This window comes from Salminus brasiliensis, chromosome 20, assembly GCF_030463535.1.
Source record: "Salminus brasiliensis chromosome 20, fSalBra1.hap2, whole genome shotgun sequence".
Lineage (NCBI taxonomy): Eukaryota > Metazoa > Chordata > Actinopteri > Characiformes > Bryconidae > Salminus > Salminus brasiliensis.
This window is the reverse complement of record NC_132897.1, coordinates 20,457,177-20,482,754: the sequence shown is the minus strand read 5'-3', so window position 1 is coordinate 20,482,754 and position 25,578 is coordinate 20,457,177. Positions and strand designations below refer to the sequence as shown.

The window sequence follows — 25,578 nt, the reverse complement described above, 5'->3', positions numbered from 1 at the left end:
TGTATATTCAGTGCAGTTCAGCCTCTCTCGAACACTCTCCATACACCTCACTCACCCTGTGATCAGGTCTCAGATGTGATGTTATTACCATGGTGCACAAAATCTTTTCTCAGTATTTGCTGCTGTTATACTTTTTGACCTAATGTGATTCTGGCAGTTATTCTTTACTTTGTGTCAGAATGTCATGATGAATGGACCAATGGAATTGCTTCAGAATGACTTAACATATTAAGTATAATATATTTTTACATGGGAAACGCATATCACAGTTATTTTATTTCCTGTGTTATGGTACTTGTGCATGGCTTCACTGACGCTGGTGACTATGAAGCCATACCATAATTACCATCATTTTATGAAGACATTACCTGGTTATGTGTGTCGCATCTGCCCAAGGTGAAGGGGAAGCTGTGGACGTGATTTTAAAGGGTTGATGTAAGCAGTACAACAAATGGTTTGACCAGTGTGTTGCACTGTTAGCTGATGAAAGGAATTCCTGCATTGCCCTCTGGTGGTGTAATTCAGAGCAGGTCATTAATCCACTTGGCCTCTTCTATTCATTTTAATAGATATTGCTCGCTTAATGTATGAGTGAATAATGTAGTTACAAAAGGCTACTTGCAGGTATGCATACAATCATGCTAACTGGTTTCCAGCACAGGTGTAAATATCTGTAAATATTAATTTGCACCTCAGTGTGTCATAAAATCTCATTTTAGCACAGTTTCTCCAGAAATCTGAATAACACAAATACACTGGATACACAAAGGACCTATTTACATGCTAGGCACTTTTGGTAAAAAATGAGATCTTACTTAAGTGAATATTATAATGGAGTATTCATTCTAAAATACATTACTTTGTGTGATTCACGATTAACCTGATCAATGGCTTATGTTCTTGTGTTTCCCCAGCAGTTCATGTCCCCTCGCTGCCCTGGCGGTCCCAGAGCTGCACTCAGAATACCCGGCCAGGTACATTCTGACACTTCTTTCATTTCATGCAGCAAAATTGCTGAGGCTCAGTAAGGTGGCTGTGATGTCCTGATTGCAGTTTGCGAGGGCAGAACATGCCTTCAGTTGATCGATTGTGTTCCGAGGAGTGAATGTGAATCTGTAGGAGGGAGAAGATCTCTGAGAACTCTGGCTGAAGTGGTGTGAACTCCTATTTCTGATTTTGCCAGATTTCTAAAAAACACAGTGAATTTAGCAAAAATTTAGGGACCTTAGGCATGCGATCATCCACTCCAATGTTTACTCATATTAGATGTAAAAAGGCCCATGATCTGCTGAAGTGAACTACTGAATTAATAATAATATTAATAACTAGAATAAAACTATGATTCACATTAGTTGTAAAAAACAAAGCTTTAGCTTGCTATTTAAAATACACATAAAAATATGTATGGATTCAGTGAAAAACAGTCTTTTGAAAATGTATTTTTCAGTGAATTCTGCACTATTCATTCTCCCTCTAATATGCATATGCATTCACCTCCAGAGTATGCAATGAAATACACATGTAATCACAAAAAAACACAATTAGTTTTACAATAGATTGTTGCAAGAAAACTGTCAAATCATTATTCAAGCTGACCTTCATACCAATGAAGACAGATTGATAAACATTAAGCGTTAAGAGTTCTCCAAAAATAATTGTAACATGATCTTAGTATTAGTTTAAAAGGGGAAATTCTAAAAGTTTCAGACCCCAAACTTTTAAGGGCTATGGATATCCGTAATTAGCTAGGAAGGAGTTGGTTTCAGGTTTGATACGTCTTCAAAACTGCAGTTATTTCATGATCTCCATTTTTGTCTTGACCAGGCAATGGGCCCTGGCAATCAACCACTCTTAAGTGGGATGGATCCTATGAGACAGCCTGGTGAGATGATTGTTTCTTCACAGTGTGGGACTGTGCAGTGGTATGACTAGGATATGTTCTGTTACAGTGGGAGGGAAAAGTATTGAAGCATTTAAAACTTGAATTATCGAATGGGGCAGATACAGTGTATTGAACAAAAAAAAACAGAATAAATTAAAAAAGAAATGTCCATTTTATTTTCATGCACGCTGGTGGTCTAATATTGTCTAATAGTTGGAGGATGTTATTATCATAGCTGCCTGTGAGTCATAGCTATAACATTACATAAGCAGTGGTTTAAGGGGTCCATTAAAGACTTTAATGGGTTCAGTCACCACAGACCCCTACACACTTTGAGCCTCAAGATGATTGGCCACCCTGCGCTATTGGCACGCCACTGGATAAGTGTATCCAATGTCATTTTGTTTGGGATTGGCAAATCTTTCTATGTTAAGGTTTTTTTTTCCATGAGAATGTCAAGTAGATGGAACAATTCTGATTCCCAGGTCATCCCAACATGAATGGGCCGATGCAGAGAATGACCCCTCCAAGAGGAATGGTTCCTATTGGACCTCAGGTTTGTAACAGCTGATACTTCATCACAACACACAGTTTTATTAACTTCACCTGTGTGTGTGTGTGCTATAAGACGTACAATTAAATTGATTTAACTGATGGTAAGTTAATGATTTTGCAGAGCTTCGCTGTTGGAATGCGGCCTCCTGTACATTCATTAATGGGACCAGCAATGCCTGGCATGTGAGTGTACATGAACGTTTATTATTACTTTTGTTTGTAACAGTTAAAAAGTGTGTTCTTTTGCCGTATATGTTTAATATTACTAACAACCAGTTGCTTAGAACCAATGGGTACTTTGTTTTAAGCTGCGGCTAATCATTAACTGTAAAATTGTCCTTTAACCAATAGAAATGACACAAAAAGAGATGTTCTACAAACTTTGACTCACAGGCTGTCCTCCACAGGCACGTTTTATGGTATATTGTGGTGGCTCTACTTTTTTGGCCGGAGAAATTCCCACATTGTTTGCTTTATTTTGACATAGTGTTGCTTTGTCTTGGGGCTGTGTGTTACTACGGCTATGGTAGTCTACTGCAAGCAGTGATGTGTCCATTTACACTTGGGAGAATCCACGACCGCATCTTAAGAGCCGTTCCATTGTTACATTAGTTGAAGTTGTGCGTTTCCTCAAAGGGGTGATGGACTAAGCAAACATAAGGGGCGACTTTAGTAGGAGAACATGCCTAGAAATTATTGCAACCTAAAAAAATTCTCTTTCCTACTGTAATAAAATGATGGATGAAGATGTCTCTATACCGATCAGCCATAACATTAAAACCTATAAAAACTATACAAAAATTATTGTATAGGTCCCCTTTGTGCTGCCAAAACAGCTCTGGCCCATCAAGGCGTGGTTTCCACAAGACCTCTGAAGGCAACCTGTGGTGTCAGGCATGTTCCAAGACGTTACAACATATCCTTGAGTTGTGAGGTGGGGCCTCGCATCAGGTAGCCTTGGGTGTCCCATTACCCTGCCTCTGGTTCACTGGTTGTCTTACCTTGGAGCACTTTTTGTAGGTACTGACCACTGCACACTGGAAACTTCCCACTGGGACCTTCTGGCCCAGTTGTCTAGCTGTCACAGTTTGGCTCTTGGGAAAGCCGCTCAGATTCTTACACTTGCCCGTTTTTTTTCTTGCGTTCAACACATTAACTTCAAGAAGTGTCTGTTCCCTTAATGCCCATCCGTTCGAGATAATGGGTGTTGATTACATCACCTGCCCTCACCTTGATGTCATGGCTGATTGGGTGTGTGATTTACATTTAACAAACACAATCAATGGGCTTTCAGTGGTGGACTTGTCCATTAGTCTACTGCTGCTACACCTTCATTACTTCTCTGTGCCAGATTGCTAGTAAGCAAGCTAAAGGCTACACCGCTAACAACAAAAATAAAGGCGAATCACCTCATTATTGCAATATTTACAATATTTGAAGCATATTCTCATGTGTTTTCAGCCCTGTATTGTGTACAGTTTGAGTGTGTCTTCATACCTGTTGAAGCTTGCTATGCTGCAGGGTGTGCAGCGTGGCCGTTGCAGCACCCTAGCTTTTGCAGGGTGTAATGTTCACTTTCAGCATTTCTGTAGAACTGGATGGTTGACGAATTGGTTGCGTGAGTGCGAGTTTCAGCCTTTAGTAGGAGGTCATTAGGGGTAGTGTTTATTATTGTGTTTTTATGTTGATGATGTCCACAGTGCTGCATTTGCTGCAACTGCTGGTGCGAAGTCATGTAATTGAAAATTGCACTGGGAGTCCTGGAAAATGTCCTTAAAAAGAGGGAAATCTAAAATAACCCTGTTGTCTTTATTTTGTCTTACTTAATATTTCAGTCACAGCATTTTTTTTGTTATTGTTTTTTTTCCATTGCTGCATTTGTATTTTGCAGAAATCTGTATTCCCTCTTTCCAGGCTTTTGTTTTGTCAACAATGCTTGGCTACATTGTCAGGGTCACCCTCCGCATAGTCCATGTTTAAATAAAGGTTGAATTGAATTTGAGATTACAAAAACCAAACACATTCCCTGTCATGTTCTGTTGCTTAAATAACCTTATTCTGCATCATCCTTGAGTTGGTCTTTTCTGTTTGCTCGTGGGAGGCTGAATGCTTGTATATGAGCCAGACGCTGTTTGTCTTCTGTTTGCGATGTGTGTAGGGCTCCAGGAGGAGGGAGGCCTTGGCCAAATCCTCCAAACGCCAACTCGGTGAGTGTTCCAGAGTGATCCAAACCACACAATCCCTTCAAATCATTTACAGCCAGTAGACCATCAACATCCACATCTATCATAATGCTCTTTCTGCTTCTCTGCTTCTCTCTAGATACCATACTCCTCTTCTTCTCCAGGCACGTACACGGTAGGTATATTTCATAGGCAAATAATGATTGCTTTGTAAATCTCCACACATGCTTCTCCTTAACAGTTGGACTTGGTGGGTTTGTAGGGTCCGGCAGGAGGTGGAGGAGCACCCGGCACACCAGTCATGCCGAGTCCTGCAGGTAAACGCCAACCCCACATATCAGTACGCTGACTTGGAGAGCACCTCTGACGCTGTATTTACTGTTGGTCTGAGAAAATGCAGGTTGCACATAATTAGGGTTGTAGTATTGCGATATCATGATGGTTCAATGCACGGTTACACCTCTAATGATAATATATCAGGGTTTTACTAAACGTACCACCAGTGTGAAGAAAGTGGATCATATTATCTTTCATGTATTAGTGATGCATTTGTTTGTCTTCTGCTAATAACTGACAAATAACCTGTGATGTGATTCTCAGAGTCGACCAATTCAGGGGACAACATGTACAGCGTGATGAATTCAGTTCCATCAAACGGAAACAGGCCGAATGTAAGATCTACTGCCCTGCAAATAACGCTTAAAGGCTATAGAGGATTTGGATTTTTAGCCATTTTTTTTCTCACTATAGTACTACATCTTTTAATATGTATGTTTGTGTGTGGATGTCATGGATTTTCAGTTTCCTGTTGGTCCTTGTGCCGATGGTGCGATGGGAGGTGTGGCAGGGATGGAACCTCATCCTCTGAACGGATCATTAGGTATGAAAATACTCTAAATGAAAAACTTTAAATGAAAGTCAATGTAAAATAAGAGGTTATTTAGAGTAATTTGGAGCATTTCTGTTGGTCTGTTCCCGCCTATAACAATATGACCGTATGTTACCGTAGGTTATCTGGATGAACTACAACACTGTTGCTTGCACAAATGAAGTTTTTTGTCTTTTTTTGTATTTAAAGATATAATAAACATAATGTAAAGGTTCATGAAAGAACCCTTCATTTGGTATAGAACCTGCATTCCGTCAAGGTTCTTTTCATACCCATCATGTTTCATAGACTTTAATAGTCTATTAGTGCATTTGGAGTATTTCAGTTTTAACTGAAATGTGCCTTAAAGAAATGCTAGACAAAAGACAAGCCTATTTACCACTCTGTTATTTTGGCTCTGCTTAATCAGCTTTTATTGGCTGATTTACATCATCATGACATGTCCATTTAGCCATGTAGCATAGTATAGCTTCGTTCTTCAAGACTTGACTACTGCAACTCCCTTCTGGCTGGTCTCCCTCTGCACACCATCAGACCCCTGCAACTTATCCAGAACGCAGCGGCACGGGTCGTCTTCAATGTTCCTAAATTCAGCCATGTCACTCCACTGCTGCGTTCTCTTCACTGGCTTCCTGTATCTGCTGCCTGCATCAGATTCAAAACCCTGACTCTGGCCTACAAAGCCAAGAACGGACCAGCCCCTCCGTACTTGATGCCAATGGTCAAAAGCCGATCAGCACCAAGAGCCCTTCGAGCCTCAAGTACGGCTTGGCTCGACCCGCCATCCCTTTGTTTAGAATGGTTATTCGCTCACTTCCCTGGTTTTATCTAAGTTTGAGTTGACCCTTCTACAGACCCTGGCACAGGCAAAGCTTAATTTATGCCCCCAATATTCATATACGCCCAGCCCACTAGCAAAAAAAACTTTTTTTTGCTAGTGGGCTGGGCGTATATGAATATTGGGGGCATAAATTAAGTGAGTCTAGACTGTTACATAACTGTTTGGGGGTTTTGGAATTGGCCTCCTTTACAGCCCTGTGTTGGATTTTCTTTTCAGTACAGAGATGACCATGTTTAAGTCTATGTTTAACTATGCCACGATAAATATACAGTTTTCTATTCAAGGACCCCCTTAAATGTACATATACCTCATAGAATCTAAAAATAATCTCACATATGTTCCATTTTTACCCACCCTTACTGTGAATGCACATAATCTGTAAAGAGCATCTGTAAAGAGTACATCTGTTTTCTTTTTCTCTCAACAGCGTCGGGTGACATCGACAGCCTCCCCAAGGTAAGAGAAGCTTCCTTGCTCTGTTGACAGAAGCTGATTCACTTCCACACAAACACAAGCTATCAAGACCACAAATCGCCATCTGAGGATGTTGTGTTTGTGTTGTGATGAAAGGTCTGTCCTGACTCCTTCTTCCATTTACCAGAGCTCTCCCGGGAACCTCAGTATGAACAACCAGCCGAGCACACCAAGAGATGATGGAGAATTGGGTGGCAATTTCCTCAACCCCTTTCAAAATGAGAGTGTATGTCACTAGCCTTTCTGAAATTTGTGTATTGGAGTGGTCTAAGCCACCAAAGAGGAAAAACTAGACTGTGTGATTTAAGGAGCAGATCTTGTGTACTGGAGTTGTATTAGCATGAAACTCAGCATTCCTTCTAGATGGATATATGTATTATAATCTTTCCAACATCAGGATATGTACAAGTACGTAGGTGTGTGTGTATAGTTGATTATATGGATATGGTCTATTTATACAGCCAATAATCAAGTGCAACCATCTGTATTTTCTACACTAGAACTAGAACATTATTTTCCGGCTCAGAACGGGGAAGGGAAAGCATGTGGCTCATGAAAGAGACCACCAGAACAATAATTCGCACAATATGGTTATTAATCAAAATCATCACAACGTCCAGTAATATCAGTTATGAGCCCAAGGCAAGTTCTTCATGTATACAGGCATGAGAAAAACTTAGGACACCCATTAAACCACTTACTCATATGGATATTTGATTTTCATTTGTATATAATAACCTAAATTAGACATTTCCTAAAATCATCGACATCGACTGGGAGAAAGTTTATCTCCCTCCTGCATGCAGAATTCTTTTAGCTGGGTGATGTTTAAGGACTTCCTTGCATGCAAATCACCCCATAGCCTGAACAGGAATAAGATCTAAGCTTTAACCTGGTCATTCCAGAACTCTTCATTTCTTTCTTTTGAGCCATTCCTCTGTGGATTTACTAGACCATTTTGGGTCGTTGTCATGTTGCATGGTCCATCTTTGATTTAGCTTCAATTTGTAAATAATTTTACAAATAATTTTCTTCAAAAGACATTTTCTTCAGTTTTATGTAATTAGTTACAGAATCAGAATATTATGACCACCTACCTAATAGTGTGCATAGTGGCATTGACTGTATCAGGTGAAGATTATAGAAGTAACTGGTCCACAGTAACACGTCTATTGCTCTGTGCTACTCAATGGAGTTGTCGTTCCCCTGGTCTGTGGGGCACTACTGTTATGCCATTGGGAAGCACTCAAAGTGCGAGAAGTCCATTCTCAATGCACCTTGTCTGCAGCGGCTTTAGAACATCCCACGAAGTTAATGGTTTTGTAAATGCTACCACCCTTAAGGTGGCTTTTCTATGGTGTTGCGCCAAATAATCCTTTATGGTGACTTTATTTTAAGGGTGTAGCTTTTGTGTAGCTTTTATTTCTAACAAGTAGCACAAAGCTGATGCCTACTGACCCTGACTATGGTCTCTCTTCTCTGCAGTATTCTCCAAATATGACGATGAGTGTGTGAGAGACTGAGCAGAGTGACACAGCGACAAATGCACTGGAATTCTCATGGGAGGCCGCTGTGTTCCCCACAGGAGTGTATGTGGGGTGCAATATCCACTCATCTCCCATCTCCATCGTCCAGCTGCGGCTTCCCCCCCACACGATTTCATCCGAGACCAAATCTGAACATCCGATGAACATTGAAAATTTGAAAAACGTGGACAGTTCATGAAGAGGAACCTGAATATGCGCATTTGTACATGTCACTCTTGCTCCAAATGTGAGCCTCAACAAGGACAAAGCAACCCCAACGTTTCACCAGTGAAACTCCCGCTAGATCCCTCATGCTGTTTGGTAGTCTTGATCCATACTGTCTTGGTATTGCATACTATGTTAATCTTCATAGGTCATTCTGCTTGGGTCTGTGGAATTTGGGGCAAACGGTTTCTTCTACACTGAAGATGGACTTGTTCTCAGTTTGACTTGTGCGGTTTGTCTCTCGGTAACACCCTCGTGTTGTCACTGAAATGTAGGAGGTAACTGCTGGAAGCAGCACAGTTGGATGGCTCTCTGCATATGAGATTTGTTTTTTTTTTCTGACCTGCATTGTTCTGACTGTGACACCTTGAAAGGAGTATTGGTATAAAGCTCATTTTCAATGTTTTTAAAGGGAGTGGTCTTCTGATTGATGTACGTCCTTTACATATTTCATTCTTTTATTTACAAATTAGCTTACGAAGTACAAATTGACCTGGTTGTATAAAACAGTGGTTCCCAATTATGGCAGTAAGTCCCTTAACCCTCAAATGACGTAGTACTACAATGATTACAATGATTGTTTTTTTCCTGTTTACATGATACAGACACACAGCTAACATTCAGTGTTTTTTAGGAGATATAGACAGTTCCACACAAGTCCTTGGCCCAGCCTGCTGGCCCTGAAGAGGTGCATGAGTCCTGCAACATGTACATTAGGCAGGCATTGGCATGCAAAGTAAGAGAGATTACCTGACTTTATACTTGAACTAATGGTTTTGTAGAGAATACGAAGCTTTATTTTCACAAAAAACAGCAGTGTTCCAGTCTTCTACCAGAACACCTAGTGAAGACGTTCCTGGAGGGGCTGTAAGGAATGGTAACACGGCAGTCTTTACCCACTTTTCCCCCAAACGTAGTTGATCTACCAAGGCCTGTTTGGTGTCTGAAGTTAGCTTTTTTTTTCAGTTTTGGCTTGGAGCTTCAAAGCTAAGGTAGCTAACCAGCAATGGAAGCTTGTACACCAACGTACAGCAATTAGCATTGTGCAGACTGCATGCCTAAATAGTCACTCACATACCAGTCTGGTATGCTCCAGTTTCCTCCCACCTCCCTAAATACTCTGGGTATTTGCTGCTAGGTGTGAGTCAATAGTTGCCTTGACCTTTTGCCTAATGATTCTAGGTAGTTTCTGGATGCACCGCCACCCTGACCAGGATAAAGTGGATGGATGTATAGTCTGGCATCCAAGATGATGATGTTAATGCCCTGGACATTATGTAGAGTGACAGCCTTTTTCTGGGCCCCTCCAAACGGATTTTAAAAAGGCCAGAATTTGACTTATTTGTTGTCCCCTGTCTAAAATAGTGTGACCCTACATCATATGGCCTGGGGTGAAAGTGAAAGTGGGAATGCAGTAGAATTGACCCATATGTCACCCATTGGTCACCCAAATGGAAGATTTGGCCCGGTTCTAATACGAGCGGACTTCAGACACCCAACACGGCTCGGCTGACCCCTACAGTTGGGCGATGTGAGGGGGAAACCGTGGCCGTGGGAGTGTTCCACTAATCTGGACTCCAATCAACGGTGTCCAAGTCCGACTTCTCGCTCACGCAGCAAGCTTGCTGTACTGCCCGCTCGCGTTGCTTTTAAAGGTGTCCAGCTTGCTGGACCTGGTGGACTGTGAGCTGTCCGTCCCCTCGGGCGCCGCCTCGCTCCTCCACCTGCTCCTCCCCGTGAGGAAGTCGAGCGCTACCTTGTGGCAGCGCGACGAGCCGAAGTAGTAGAGCAGGGGGTCAAGGCTGCAGCTCGCGCTGCCCGCGCACATGGCCAGCAGGTAGGCGGCGTAGGAGGAGTCGGCCTGGCCTCGCGCCGCGTGCACAGAGTGCGTCACGAGAATAACGTTAGCCGGCGCGAAGCACACGGCGAATACCACGAACACCGTAGCCGCCATCAGCACTGCCCGGTGGCGCTTGGCCTGCTTGGCTACGCCGCAGAGGACCCGGATGATGCGATAGTAGCACGCGGCGCTGAGGAGGAAGGGGACGAAGAAAAAGAGCGCGCTGAAGACGGGGAAGAAGTAGACGTAGTAGGAGCGGAGCTGGCGCACGTCCAGCACGTCGTGGCACGTGGTGACGTCCAGCCCGGTCACGTGCAACGTCTGCTGGGCCAGGAGCAAGGGGAAGACGCCGGCGCTCGAGAGCAGCCAGGCGGCGGCGCATGCGGCCCAAGCGTTCCGGGGCGTGCGCCAGACTAGCGAGTCGGTGGGGTAGACCACGGCCGCGAGGCGGTCCACGCTGATGGCCGTCACCAGAAGCACCGAACAGTACATGTTACAGTAGAAGGCCGCGGTGACCAGGCGGCACATACCTTCGCCGTACTGCCAGCTATGCCCCCCGTAGTGGTAGGAGATGCGGAAGGGCAGGAAGAGCGCGAACAGCAGGTCGGCGCACGCGAGGTTCATCATGTAAATTGCCGCTGGCTTCTTGGGGCGCACGCGGCGCACGAACGCCACCAGTGCGAGCAGGTTGAGGGGCACGCTGGTGAGGAAAACCAGCGTGTAGACCGTGGGCACGAACACGGTGGCCAGGCGGCCTCGGAGAAACTGTGAGGCCTCTTTAGAGATGTAGAAGCGACCTTTGTCCACCGAGGGGCGCTGCTCGCGCTCCGAGCCCATGCCGGAGCCGCTGCCTTCCTGCACATCCAGATAGTCGAAGGGCTCGTCCGTGACGGTAAGGAAGAAGCCAGAGAAGGTCCTGACGATGCTGCGGGTGTCTGAGAGGAGAGTGAGGAGACAGTTAGGCTGGACGTGAGGAAACGAGATAAGAAAACAACACGAGCAGAAGCAGTTATAGAGGAAAGAGGAGCAGCCTGCAGTGCAGAGATCCGCTCACGGTCATATTGACTGATATTAGTCCTTAAAGTGATATTATTATTATTATTATTATTATACTGTAGAACGTTATGGTACGTTTATGACAATAGGGCAAGACTAGATTACCCCCATGATAATAGTATAGGGCTTGCAGTATTCTTATTAAGGTGCTATCACCCTTACATTACCCTTATTAGAGTAGTACAAGGCTTGCGGTATACTTATTAAAGTAGTATAGCCCTCAAATTATCCTTATTAGAATAGTACAGTCTTTAATAAGAATACTGCAAAGTAGTATAGCCCTCAAATTATCCTTATTAGAATAGTACAGTCTTTAATAAGAATACTGCAAAGTAGTATAGCCCTCAAATTATCCTCATTAGAATAGTACAGTCTTTAATAAGAATACTGCAAAGTAGTATAGCCCTCAAATTATCCTTATTAGAATAGTACAGTCTTTAATAAGAATACTGCAAAGTAGTATAGCCCTCACATTATCCTCATTAGAATAGTACAGTCTTTAATAAGAATACTGCAAAGTAGTATAGCCCTCACATTATCCTCATTAGAATAGTACAGTCTTTAATAAGAATACTGCAAAGTAGTATAGCCCTCACATTATCCTTATTAGAATAGTACAGTCTTTAATAAGAATACTGCAAAGTAGTATAGCCCTCACATTATCATTATTAGAATAGTACAGTCTTTAATAAGAATACTGCAAAGTAGTATAGCCCTCACATTATCCTTATTAGAATAGTACAGTCTTTAATAAGAATACTGCAAAGTAGTATAGCCCTCACATTATCATTATTAGAATAGTACAGCCTTTAATAAGAATACTGCAAAGTAGTATAGCCCTCACATTATCATTATTAGAATAGTACAGTCTTTAATAAGAATACTGCAAAGTAGTATAGCCCTCACATTATCCTTATTAGAATAGTACAGTCTTTAATAAGAATACTGCAAAGTAGTATAGCCCTCACATTATCCTTATTAGAATAGTACAGTCTTTAATAAGAATACTGCAAAGTAGTACAGCCCTCACATTATCCTTATTAGAATAGTACAGTCTTTAATAAGAATACTGCAAAGTAGTATAGCCCTCACATTATCCTTATTAGAATAGTACAGTCTTTAATAAGAATACTGCAAAGTAGTATAGCCCTCAAATTATCATTATTAGAATAGTACAGTCTTTAATAAGAATACTGCAAAGTAGTATAGCCCTCACATTATCCTTATTAGAATAGTACAGTCTTTAATAAGAATACTGCAAAGTAGTATAGCCCTCACATTATCATTATTAGAATAGTACAGTCTTTAATAAGAATACTGCAAAGTAGTATAGCCCTCAAATTATCCTTATTAGAATAGTACAGTCTTTAATAAGAATACTGCAAAGTAGTATAGCCCTCAAATTATCATTATTAGAATAGTACAGTCTTTAATAAGAATACTGCAAAGTAGTATAGCCCTCACATTATCCTTATTAGAATAGTGCAGGGCTTGCGCTATGCTTATTAAAGTAGTATAGCCCTCACGTTATCCTTCTTATAATACTACATGCCTTGCAGTATTCATATTACAGTAATATAGCCCTTACATTATCCTTATCATAGTACAGGCCTTGCAGTATTCTTATTAAAGTACCCTTACATTACCCATATTAGATTAGTACAGGCTTCAATAAAAAATACTGCAAAGTAGTATAGCCCATACATTATCCTTCTTATAATACTACAGGCCTTGCAGTATTCATATTACAGTAGTATAACCCTTACATTATCCTTATAGTACAGGCTTCAATAAAAAATACTGCAAAGTAGTATAGCCCATACATTATCCTTCTTATAATACTACAGGCCTTGCAGTATTCATATTACAGTAGTATAACCCTTACATTATCCTTATAGTACAGGCTTCAATAAAAAATACTGCAAAGTAGTATAGCCCATACATTATCCTTCTTATAATACTACAGGCCTTGCAGTATTCATATTACAGTAGTATAACCCTTACATTATCCTTATAGTACAGGCTTCAATAAAAAATACTGCAAAGTAGTATAGCCCATACATTATCCTTCTTATAATACTACAGGCCTTGCAGTATTCATATTACAGTAGTATAACCCTTACATTATCCTTATCATAGTACAGGCCTTGCGGTATTCTTAGTAAAGTAGTATAGACCTTACAGTACCCTTATTAAAATTGTACAGTCTTTAATAAGAATACTGCAAAGTAGTATAGCCCTTACATGATCCTTCTTATAATACTACAGGCCTTGCGGTATTCATATTACAGTAGTATAACCCTTACATTATCCTTATCATAGTACAGGCCTTGCAGTATTCTTAGTAAAGTAGTATAGACCTTACAGTACCCTTATTAAAATTGTACAGTCTTTAATAAGAATACTGCAAAGTAGGATAGCCCTTACATGATCCTTCTTATAATACTACAGGCCTTGCGGTATTCATATTGCAGTAGTGTAGCCCTTACATTATGTTTCTTATAATACATGCCTTGCAATATTCTTATTAAGGTACCCTTACATTACCCTTATTAGATTAGTACAGGCTTTAAGAAGAATACTGCAAAGTAGTATAGCCCATAGATTATCCTTCTTATAATACTACAGGCCTTGCGGTATTCTTTTGAAAGTAGTATAGCTCTTATATTATCCTTATTAGAATACTACAGTCTTTGCAGTATTCATATTACTGTAGTATAGCCTTTACTTTATTATAATAGTAAAGGCCTTCCGATATGCTTATTAAAGTAGTATTGCCCTTACATTGCCCTTCTTATAATAGTACAATCTTTAATAAGAATACTGCAAAGTAGTATAGCCCTTACATTATTACTACAGGCCTTGCAGTATTCTTATTACCGTGGTATAGCTCTTACATGATCCTGATTATAATAGTACAGTCTTTAGTAAGAACATTGCAACATAGTATAGCCCTTACATTATCATTATTATAATAGTACAGGCCTTGCAGTATTCTTATTACCGTGGTATCAACCTTACATTATCCTTATTATAATAATATAGTCATCCTTATTATAATAATACAGGCCCTAGTGTTGTTACTGTAATTGTACATCTCATACAATCATACTTAAGCCTATACAGTGTTGGTATTATAAGTAGGTAGAGGTAGAGGCCATAAGGTGTATCCTCAGTGACACTATTCTCATTCTTCAGTCCTACAGTGGCCTTATTCTAATACCCTTTACCATTTCTGAGAAAATAAATTTTTGGGTTCTGCTACTGCCAATTAACCCACCCATTTGTAGCTCCCACTAGCATGTCTCCTCTAATACATGCAGAGCCTGAAGCTACCTCTTTTTGAACTTTTGCCGGGCAGCTGACATGCTCTAAGTAAAGCGCTGGTTTCCCAGCTCCACCGCACCAGCTAACATGCCCGTGCTGGCCAGCCAACATCGCTTAAGAGTGATGATGGGGAGAGCACAACCAATTGTGTGCTCCCAGACTCTGGCTGCTGATGGCAAAGCGGCATGGGCTCTGTTTTTTGAACTTGTGACCCCCGGGCCATAGTGGTAGTGCATTAGACCGCTGAGCCACTTGGAGTCCCACAATGTTTATAATAGTACAGCCCTTACAGTGACCTTATTGTAATAGTACAACGTGTCCAATGTCCTGATTATAATAGTACAGTCCTAACGGTCCTTATTATGATTGTAAAACCATTGTAGTGTCCTTATAGTGATAGTACAGCCATTGCGCTGCCCTTACTGTAACAGTTTAGCTCATCGTTTCTGTCATAGCTTATAGAATATCCTCATTGTTATAATACTGCCTATACAGTCCTCCATGTTGTAATAGTACAGCCCTTAGTGTCCTCTTTAGAATAGTACAGTCCTTACGGTATCCTTTTTACACTTGTACAGCCTTTACAGTATCCTCACTACAATAGTGTAGAAGTCCTAAGTACAGACTTCTCAGTGTCCCTATTACCTAATTCATGTCCAAGGCAATTTCATGCTGTAGAATCAGTCAGCAGATTGAGAGCTCTAGTAAAAATGCTCTAGTAGGTTTTGTCGACTTACCGTTGTCCGGCATCATCGCTGCTGCAGTGCCCAAAGCCAGCAGGACCAGTGTAATAAAACAACGCTCAACCACAGCCATAGTAAACTCTCAGCACTCAGACACAGTGCAATGCTACAGTCAACTAAGCACAGCTAAATAACTGCACAAGAAGCAGCTCCTCCTGAAGGCTCAGTCAGACAGCGCACACAGTCCGAGACACTCATGCTTCTCTCACTGCAGGAGTGACTGAGTGGGAAGGACTCCTTTCCTCAGCTTTTGGTTACATGTAGACGCCCACATGTACAAGCCAACACTAACAGCCATGAAGGATATTTGACTTTTCTTTCCCATCCCCACCATAAAAAGTTAAGCATACATTTTTTGGTGTGATTTATTTATTTCAGTTCAGCTGTTACATTGCCAGTTTTGCCAAGCTCTACCAAATGCTCCACATTAGATCATTTAAAACCTGCACATAGCTTAATCATGTACGAATGAAAGGCACTAGTCAAAATATTTGTCTGTGGCTTTAATGTTTGTTTGGCTTTCCCATTTAATCGTTCAGAAGTAGGAGGCAGTAGTGCTTTGTGAAATTCTTCAAGCCTGTTTTCCCTATTTTTTTTATTTTTTATTTTTTACAGTGACATAAGTGTTCCACATACAGTACTACCTAAATATAAAATATATACTTCAATTATAATACCATTTAAAAATATAATTCATGTACAATTAATGTGTGGAAAAAAACAGAAAAGAGTAAGACGTGTCAATTAAAGCCTTTCATTGGAAAAGTTGTGCTGGAAGTTTTGGTACAATTTGATTGCGATTCTAATCAACATCAATCAGTTAGAGTTCTTTAGCATCTATATCTGTACAGCCTTATTATATGAACTCTCGATATGCTTACATATCTCATAATTAAATATTCAAAATCCATTAAAAACAATTGTCCCAGAATTTCCAGTTTCACACACATTTCTTTTACAAAAAACAGCTTAACCTGAAGGCACACTCCATTCTCACTGTGCATTCAATCTAACGAGCACTATCCCAAAATAAGCCTTGTTAGAATTAGTTTATTTTCCCAAGTGTAGAGGAGACATTCCACGATTCACTTTCCGTAAAACTTCTTGTTCAGCAGGAAAATTAGGAGGTTGACATTAACTTTGGCCTTGTCGAACATTTTCAAGACGGCGACTCCTTCATACTGGAGCTGTAGAAGGTCCTGGAAGGGAATAAAGTTGTCCGCAGGTTAATTACATACGTGATCAGTATGGAGCTAACTTTCCGCATTTCTCTAATCTTTCCAGTAAATGTTTGCCTTTGTGAGAAATACTGCTTGCGAATCAGCTACATTTCCCTACAAAAATGCTGATGGCACAGATGGTAAGTGTTTGGTGGGATTTACCTGGAAATGCAGTTGGACCTTTTCCATCTCCACTCCCATAAACTTGGCCTTTATCTCAAAGTCCCCAACTTCTTCACAGGGTGAGATGTCAAACATGACATTTTTTAGCCTGGAAACGAGACAAGGAGAAGTTGTACAAACTGATACAGAGATAGTTACAGGAAAAATAATATCCAGGAATTGTCTTTTAAAAGCAACAACAGACGATATTGAAGAAAATGTTGATGCCTGAGGAGAACTAGACTTCAGCTGCTTAACTACTCCTGATACGTCTCATCAGCTTTTGTCAGCTCTTAACAAAAATAAACAGATAAATGCGTTGGTCATAAAAGTACCATTAAAGTCCCTTCAGCCTGTTAACTGAAACAGTGCAGGCCATCATCGTACATGGACAGATAACGTAGACGCACAGCTTTAGATCCCGTCCCTCCTTTTCCACTTTATTACGTCAAGTCTCCTTATCAGGGATACACATGCAAAGACCGGCTCTGCGCTTGAAAGGCTCCCTTTGGAGCCTGGAGTAGAAAGACCAAAAACAGGATGGATAACTGCTCATAATGAGCTACCTTCCCTCCGGTCTTACACCCAAACAGCTGACCCAGCACTCCACATTAACTGAGGAGCTGCTACTTCTGCTATTCTGAGATCAGTCTATGGAACTCCCTTCGTGGGCTGGTGAAAGTGCGACAGATGATGATAATGTTGAGTGTTAACATACTAGCTGGCCTTTTGTCTGCCTACATCAGACAAGAGTGGGAAATGGAGTTTTTTCCGGAAGGTTTTGTTCCACAAGCTGGACTAAATTATTAATGCAGGTGCATGCATTATTAGGAGCGAAGTTTACTCAGGTTCATAAACTGATGAACAAACTTACGTTTACAACATTGATGATTTCCATTAAATAAATGCTACAATTATTAATTATTTATAACGAGAGAAAAAAATAAACGGCTTTCTTTATAAAAGGGTCCAGTATGAACGCACTGATTGGTCTGAAGGCCTTCAATCTCCAGAATGACTCCTTTCTCATGCAGTCTGGCAGCGGTGTACTTCAAAGGCTGCTGTTTGGACTTCTTGCTTCCCTTTTCTTCTCCTTTTCTGTCCAGTTTGATTGATCTGCGAGCGTTCCTGAGAAGAAAACAAGTTTAATGTCATACTGGTGACACTGGGTGTTTTCACATCTGCACTTTAGTCTGGTTAAATCGGACTCTGGTTCTTTTTCACACATGGTGCGTTCTGTTTGGGCGGGTGTGAAAACAGTAATTACATCCGGATGTGGACCAAAGCAACCATGCTGAGACCCTTGAGAAGAGTGTCCCTTCTTCCTGTATTTACTCTCCCACTTTTGTTGTGGATAGATTTTTCCCTTTGAGAAAACAAACCAAACCAATGAGAAAACTCTCCAAGTTTACAAACTTGTTTCCTGACTCTGATCAGAATTAGCAACTGTCTAGTTCTGTAACTCAGTAATCACAAAGTATTCTCCTAAATTGTGAAGGCAAGGTCATGCTTTCTCTGAGGTGTACAAAGCTGAGTAATAAAGCTGATTAACAAATCTTTTGGTGAAGTCTTGCTGTAGCCCTAACTCTAGCTAGATAATATAATTGTGTTGAGTATAGAGTCATTAAATACTCAAAGTAGTGAGGGTGGACTGAGGCCCTGAGCTGCCACTGGTGCAACATCATGGGGCAACTAATGTGCCTGGAAGGAAACATACCTGGCTCTAATGCACCTGCCTGCAGATTCCAGTGGTAGCTAACAAAGCAGTAAAATGATGTGGAGAGAGCCAATTTTAACCAGTGGTCATCTGATCAAACTGACAGGGCCTTGCTCTGCTGGACCACCAAAGTGTAAGTTATATACTGTATGTTATAAAGAAGCATTAAACACATGGAGAGGGAAAAAGAACTGTCTTGCTCAGTTCTTAATATATATGAAAAATGGGATTTGAACCGGTGATCCTCTGATCAGAGTGACTAAGCCTTAGTCCACTAGACCACCCAGGGGCCCTAACCTGCTTGCACATTGTGCATACTGTGCATTGGCTGTATGTACTATGTAAGCATATGAACACATGTGAAACCCCCCTAGGGTTTTGTGTTGATTGTGGTTGCCTTGGGTGGTCTAGTGGGCTAAGGCTCTGTCATTGTGATCAGAGGGTCGCTGGTTCAAATCCCATCATATGTGATGGGTTGGTTAAAGAAAAGGTTGATGTTTTTGAAACTTTAAAGGTTTTTTTTAAAAGTCTAAAACTACCTTGTTGGCCCGACTACCTTGTTGGCCCGACTACCTTGTTGGCCCGACTACCTTGTTGGCCCGACTACCTTGTTGGCCCGACTACCTTGTTGGCCCGACTACCTTGTTGGCCCGACTACCTTGTTGGCCCGACTACCTTGTTGGCCCGGTAGGACGCCCACTGCCAACTTGTCCTCCTGGATACCTACTACACTGGTAACCACTTGGCCTCCTTGGCAAGGGGGTAGGATCCTACTGGGGATCCAGCAGGTACCTACTGGTGGGAATTTCCACTGTCTTCCCACTACCTACCTACTGGATACCTACTACATTGGTAACCACTTGGCCTCCTTGGCAGGAGGGTAGGATCCTACTGGGGGTCCTACTGGGGGTCCAGCAGGTACCTACTGGTGGGAATTCCCACTGTCTTCCCACTACCTACCTACTGGATACCTACTACATTGGCAAGAGGGAAGGTTCCCACCCTGGAGAGTGCTATTCTCCTTTGCAAGAGAGAGGTTTGAACCTGCAACCTTCTGATCATGGTTACAGGGCTTTAGTCCACTGGACCATCTGGGGCCCCTACCCCATGCAAGCATTTTGCATACTAGGCTGAATGTTATATGGAAACATAAACAAACACAAAACTCTCGTTTGCCTACTTCGTTGTAAGTGATGGGACTTGAACTGGTGATCCTCTGATCATGGCAACAGAGCCTTAGTCCACTGGACCACCCAGAGGCCCTTCTTTATGCAAGCATTCTGCATACTAGGCTGAATGTTATATGGAAACATAAACAAATACAAAACTCTCGTTTGCCTACTTTGTTGTAAGTGACGGGACTTGAACTGGTGATCCTCTGATCATGTCAACAGAGCCTTAGTCCACTGGACCACCCAGAGGCCCTTCTTTGTGCAAGCATTCTGCATACTAGGCTGAATGTTATATGGAAACATAAACAAATACAAAACTCTCGTTTGCCTACTTTGTTGTAAGAGACGGGACTTGAACTGGTGATCCTCTGATCATGGCAACAGAGCCTTAGTCCACTGGACCACCCAGAGGCCCTTCTTTGTGCAAGCATTCTGCATACTAGGCTGAATGTTATATGGAAACATAAACAAATACAAAACTCTCGTTTGCCTACTTTGTTGTAAGAGACGGGACTTGAACTGGTGATCCTCTGATCATGGCAACAGACCCTTAGTCCACTGGACCACCCATGGCCCCTACCTTATTTCAGCATTCTAGGCTGACACTAGGCTGAATGTTATATGGAAACATAAACAAATACAAGACTCTTGTTTGCCTACTTTGTTGCAAATGATGGGACTTGAACTGATGATCTTCTGATCATGACAGCAGAGCCTTAGTCCACTGGACCACCTGCAGCCCTTAACACTTATTAGCTTTATGCATACTAGGCTGAATGTCATATGGAAACATAAACAAATACAAAACTCTCGTTTGCCTACTTTGTTGTAAGTGACTGGACTTGAACTGGTGATCCTCTGATCATGTCAACAGAGCCTTAGTCCACTGGACCACCCAGAGGCCCTTCTTTATGCAAGCATACTAGGCTGACACTAGGCTGAATGTTATATGGAAACATAAACAAATACAAAACTCTTGTTTGCCTACTTTGTTGCAAATGATGGGACTTGAACTGATGATCTTCTGATCATGACAGCAGAGCCTTAGTCCACTGGACCACCTGCAGCCCTTAACACTTATTAGCTTTATGCATACTAGGCTGAATGTTAGATGGAAACATATAAACAAATACAAAACTCTTGTTTGCCTACTTTGTTGTAAATGATAGGACTTTAACTGGTGATCCTCTAATTACGACAACAGAGCCTTATTGCACTGGACCACTCCACCACCCTACCCCATTTTGCATACTAGGCTGAATGTTATATGGAAACATAAACAAATACAAAGTGCTGGTTTGTTGTAAATAATGGGACTTGAACTGGTGATCCTCTGATCATGACAACAGAGCCTTAGTCCACTGGACCACCTGTAGCCCTAAACTCACAGTAGCTTTATGCATACTAGGCTAAATGTTGGATGGAAACATATAAACAAATACAAAACTCTTGTTTGCCTACTTTGTTGTAAATGATAGGACTTTAACCGGTGATCCTCTAATTACGACAACAGAGCCTTAGTCCACTGGACCACCTGCAGCCCTAAACTCACAGTAGCTTTATGCATACTAGGCTAAATGTTGGATGGAAACATATAAACAAATACAAAACTCTTGTTTGCCTACTTTGTTGTAAATGATGGGACTTTAACTGGTGATCCTCTAATTATGACAACAGAGCCTTAGTCCACTGGACCACTCCACCACCCTACCCCATTTTGCATACTAGGCTGAATGTTATATGGAAACATAAACAAATACAAAGTGTTGGTTTGTTGTAAATAATGGGACTTGAACTGGTGAACCTCTGATCATGGCAACAGAGCCTTTGTCCACTGGACCACCCAGAGGCCCTACTTTATGCAAGCATGCTGCATACTAGGCTGAATGTTATATGGAAACATAAACAAATACAAAACTCTTGTTTGCCTACTTTGTTGTAAATGATGAGATTTGAACTGGTGAACCTCTGATCATGGCAACAGAGCCTTAGTCCCCTGGACCACCCAGGGCCCCTACCCAATACTCGCATGTTATGCTGACACTAGGCTGAATGTTATATGGAAACATATAAATAAATACAAAACTCTTGTTTGCCTACTTTGTTGTAAATGATGGAACTTTAACTGGTGATCCTCTGATCATGACAACAGAGCCTTAGTCCACTGGACCACCTGTAGCCCTTAACTCTCATTAGCTTTATGCATACTAGGCTGAATGTTAGATGGAAACATATAAACAAATACAAAACTCTTGTTTGCCTAATTTGTTGTAAATGATGGAACTTTAACTGGTGACCCTCTGATCATGGCAACAGAGACTTAGTCCACTGGACCACCCATGGCCCCTACCTTACTTCAGCATTCTAGGCTGACACTAGGCTGGATGTTATATGGAAACATAAACAAATACAAAGCGCTGGTTTTTTGTAAATAATGGGACTTGAACTGGTGAACCTCTGATCATGGCAATAGAGCCTTAGTCCACTGGACCACCCATGGCCCCTACCTTACTTCAGCATTCTAGGCTGACACTAGGCTGGATGTTATATGGAAACATAAACAAATACAAAGCGCTGGTTTGTTGTAAATAATGGGACTTGAACTGGTGAATCTCTGATCATGGCAACAGAGCCTGAGTCCACTGGACCACCCATGGCCCCTACCTTATTTCAGCATTCTAGGCTGACACTAGGCTGAATGTTATATGGAAACATAAACAAATACAAAACTCTTGTTTGCCTACTTTGTTGTAAATGATGGGACTCAAACTGGTGATTCTCTGATCATGGCAACAGAGCCTTTGTCCACTGGACCACCTGCAGCCCTTAATGCACATTAGCTTTATGCATACTAGGCTGACACTAGGCTGAATGTTATATGGAAACATAAACAAATAAAAAACTCTTGTTTGCCTAATTTGTTGTAAATGATGGGACTTGAACTGGTGATCCTCTGATCATGACAACAGAGCCTTAGTCCACTGGACCACCCATGGCCCCTACCTTACTTCAGCATTCTAGGCTGACACTAGGCTGAATGTTATATGGAAACATAAACAAATACAAAGTGCTGGTTTGTTGTAAATGATGGGACTCAAACTGGTGATTCTCTGAGCATGACAACAGAGCCTTAGTCCACCGGACCACTGGTCCACCTTACCCCGTTCAAGCATTTTGCATACTAGGCTGAATGTTATATGAAAACATATAAACAAACACAAAACTCTTGTTTGCCACTTTGTTGTAAATGATAGGACTTTAACTGGTGATCCTCCGATCATAACAACAGAGCCTTAGTCCACTGGACCACCTGCAGCCCTTAACTCACATTAGCTTTATGCATACTAGGCTGAATGTTAGATGGAAACATATAAACAAATACAAAACTCTTGTTTGCCTACTTTGTTATAAATGATAGGACTTTAACTGGTGATCCTCTAATTACGACAACAGAGCCTTAGTGCACGGGACCACTCCACCACCCTACCCCATTTTGCATACTAGGCTGAATGTTATATGGAAACATAAACAAATACAAAGCGCTGGTTTGTTGTAAATAATGGGACTTGAACTGGTGAACCTCTGATCATGGCAAAAGAGCCTTAGTCCACTGGACCACCCATGGCCCCTACCTTACTTCAGCATTCTAGGCTGAATGTTATATGGAAACATAAACAAATACAAAACTCTTGTTTGCCTAATTTGTTGTAAATGATGGGACTTGAACTGGTGATCCTCTGATCATGACAACAGAGCCTTAGTCCACTGGACCACCCATGGCCCCTACCTTACTTCAGCATTCTAGGCTGACACTAGGCTGAATGTTATATGGAAACATAAACAAATACAAAACTCTTGTTTGCCTACTTTGTTGTAAATGATGGGACTCAAACTGGTGATTCTCTGATCATGGCAACAGAGCCTTAGTCCACTGGACCACCTGCAGCCCTTAATGCACATTAGCTTTATGCATACTAGGCTGACACTAGGCTGAATGTTATATGGAAACATAAACAAACACAAAACTCTTGTTTGCCTACTTTGTTGTAAATGACGGGACTTGAACTGGTGATCCTCTGATCATGACAACAGAGCCTTAGTCCACCGGACCACTGGTCCACCTTACCCCGTTCAAGCATTTTGCATACTAGGCTGAATGTTATATGAAAACATATAAACAAACACAAAACTCTTGTTTGCCTACTTTGTTGTAAATGATAGGACTTGAACTGAGGATCCTCCGATCATAACAACAGAGCCTTAGTCCACTGGACCACCTGCAGCCCTTAACTCTCATTAGCTTTATGCATACTAGGCTGAATGTTAGATGGAAACATATAAACAAATACAAAACTCTTGTTTGCCTACTTTGTTATAAATGATAGGACTTTAACTGGTGATCCTCTAATTACGACAACAGAGCCTTAGTGCACGGGACCACTCCACCACCCTACCCCATTTTGCATACTAGGCTGAATGTTATATGGAAACATAAACAAATACAAAGCTCTTGTTTGTTGTAAATAATGGGACTTGAACTGGTGAGCCTCTGATCATGGCAACAGAGCCTTAGTCCACTGGACCACCCATGGCCCCTACCTTACTTCAGCATTCTAGGCTGACACTAGGCTGAATGTTATATGGAAACATAAATACCCAACTGTTGTTTGCTTGCTTTGTTGTAAATGATCGGACTTGAACTGGTGATCCTCTGATCATGACAACCGAGCCTTAGTCCACTGGACCACAGGTCCACCTTACCCCATACAAGCATTTTGCATACTAGGCTGACACTAGGCTGAATGTTATATGGAAACATAAACAAATACAAAACTCTTGTTTGCCTACTTTGTTGTAAATAATGGGACTTGAACTAGTGATCCTCTGTTCATGGCAACAGCGCCTTAGTCCACTGGACCACTGGACCATCCTACCTTTGTTTTAAATGATGGGACTTGAAGCCTCTGATCATGGCAACAGAGCCTTAGTCCACTGGACCACCCAGGGCTCTTACTCTATTCACACATTTTACATACTGTGCATATGCTGAATGTTATAGGGAAGCACATAAATACATGTACAAAACTTGTGCTTGTCCACTTTGTTGTAAATGATGGGATTTGATCGGGTGATGCTCTGATAATAGCAACAGAGCCTTAGTCCACTGGCTGTTTTAGGGCCCCTACCCCATGCATTTATTTTGCATACTAGGCTCAATTTTATAGGGATACATATAAACACATGTACAAAACTCCTGCTTGCACACTTTGTTGTAATTGATGGGTTTTGAACTGGCAATTCTCTGTGCATGGCAACAGAGCGTTAGTCCACTAGACCACCCAGGGCTCCTACCCTATTTGCACATTGTACATACTGTGAAAATACTAAATGTTATAGGGAAGTATATAAACACATGTACAAAACTCTTGCTTGTGCAATTCATTGTAAATGATGGGATTTAAACTGGTGACTGTCTGAGCATAGCAACCGAGCCTTAGCCTACTGGATCACCCAGGGCAACTCCTAAACTCATGCATTTTGCATACTGTGCATATACTGAATGTTGTAGGGAAACATATAAACTCAAAAAACTCGCTTGCTTGCCCATTTGATTGTAAATGATAGGTTTTGACCCAGTGACCCACTGATCACTGGCAACAGAGTCTTAGTCTATTGGACCACTTGGAGCCCTAGCCCATTCATGGGGTATAAGCACATGTAGAAAACCCTTCCTTGTCCAATTCATTGTATTTGATAGGCTTTCAG

General features: G+C 41.5%; 3 protein-coding genes across 3 annotated transcripts in view; 1 reads left to right on the top strand and 2 right to left on the bottom strand.

Moving 5' to 3' along the window:
• Nucleotides 1-8,986, top strand: part of ssbp2a (single stranded DNA binding protein 2a) — a 43,023-nt gene extending 34,037 nt beyond the window's left edge. Inside the window, exons 6-17 of the mRNA XM_072664525.1 lie at nt 915-974; nt 1,825-1,882; nt 2,368-2,438; nt 2,559-2,620; nt 4,596-4,644; nt 4,760-4,795; nt 4,883-4,937; nt 5,221-5,291; nt 5,422-5,500; nt 6,778-6,806; nt 6,952-7,050; nt 8,310-8,986. Of these exons, the coding sequence (XP_072520626.1) occupies nt 915-974; nt 1,825-1,882; nt 2,368-2,438; nt 2,559-2,620; nt 4,596-4,644; nt 4,760-4,795; nt 4,883-4,937; nt 5,221-5,291; nt 5,422-5,500; nt 6,778-6,806; nt 6,952-7,050; nt 8,310-8,339 (699 nt within the window). The 3' untranslated portion in view covers nt 8,340-8,986. The remainder of the gene's footprint in view (nt 1-914; nt 975-1,824; nt 1,883-2,367; nt 2,439-2,558; nt 2,621-4,595; nt 4,645-4,759; nt 4,796-4,882; nt 4,938-5,220; nt 5,292-5,421; nt 5,501-6,777; nt 6,807-6,951; nt 7,051-8,309) is intronic.
• Nucleotides 8,987-9,015: 29 nt separating this feature from the next.
• On the bottom strand, nt 9,016-15,759 carry f2r (coagulation factor II (thrombin) receptor). The gene is made up of 2 exons (XM_072664523.1): nt 15,536-15,759; nt 9,016-11,350 (listed from the first exon to the last, which is right to left on the bottom strand). The coding sequence occupies exons 1-2, from the start codon at nt 15,612-15,614 to the stop codon at nt 10,185-10,187; spliced, it is 1,245 nt and encodes a 414-aa protein (XP_072520624.1). The 5' UTR covers nt 15,615-15,759; the 3' UTR covers nt 9,016-10,184.
• A 133-nt stretch (nt 15,760-15,892) lies between these two features.
• iqgap2 (IQ motif containing GTPase activating protein 2) overlaps nt 15,893-25,578 on the bottom strand; it is a 76,142-nt gene continuing 66,456 nt past the window's right edge. The window contains exons 36-38 of the mRNA XM_072664522.1: nt 17,908-18,051; nt 16,924-17,032; nt 15,893-16,740 (exon numbers count right to left, since the gene is read on the bottom strand). Coding sequence (XP_072520623.1) covers nt 16,627-16,740; nt 16,924-17,032; nt 17,908-18,051 — 367 coding nt within the window. The 3' untranslated portion in view covers nt 15,893-16,626. The remainder of the gene's footprint in view (nt 16,741-16,923; nt 17,033-17,907; nt 18,052-25,578) is intronic.

Coding starts and splice junctions, on each gene's coding strand:
- f2r (XM_072664523.1), bottom strand. CDS start 15,614: ATGGCTGTGGTTGAGCGTTGTTTTATTACACTGGTCCTGCTGGCTTTG. Junction 11,351..15,535: donor AGCGATGATGCCGGACAACG/GTAAGTCGACAA, acceptor CTCTCCTCTCAG/ACACCCGCAGCATCGTCAGG.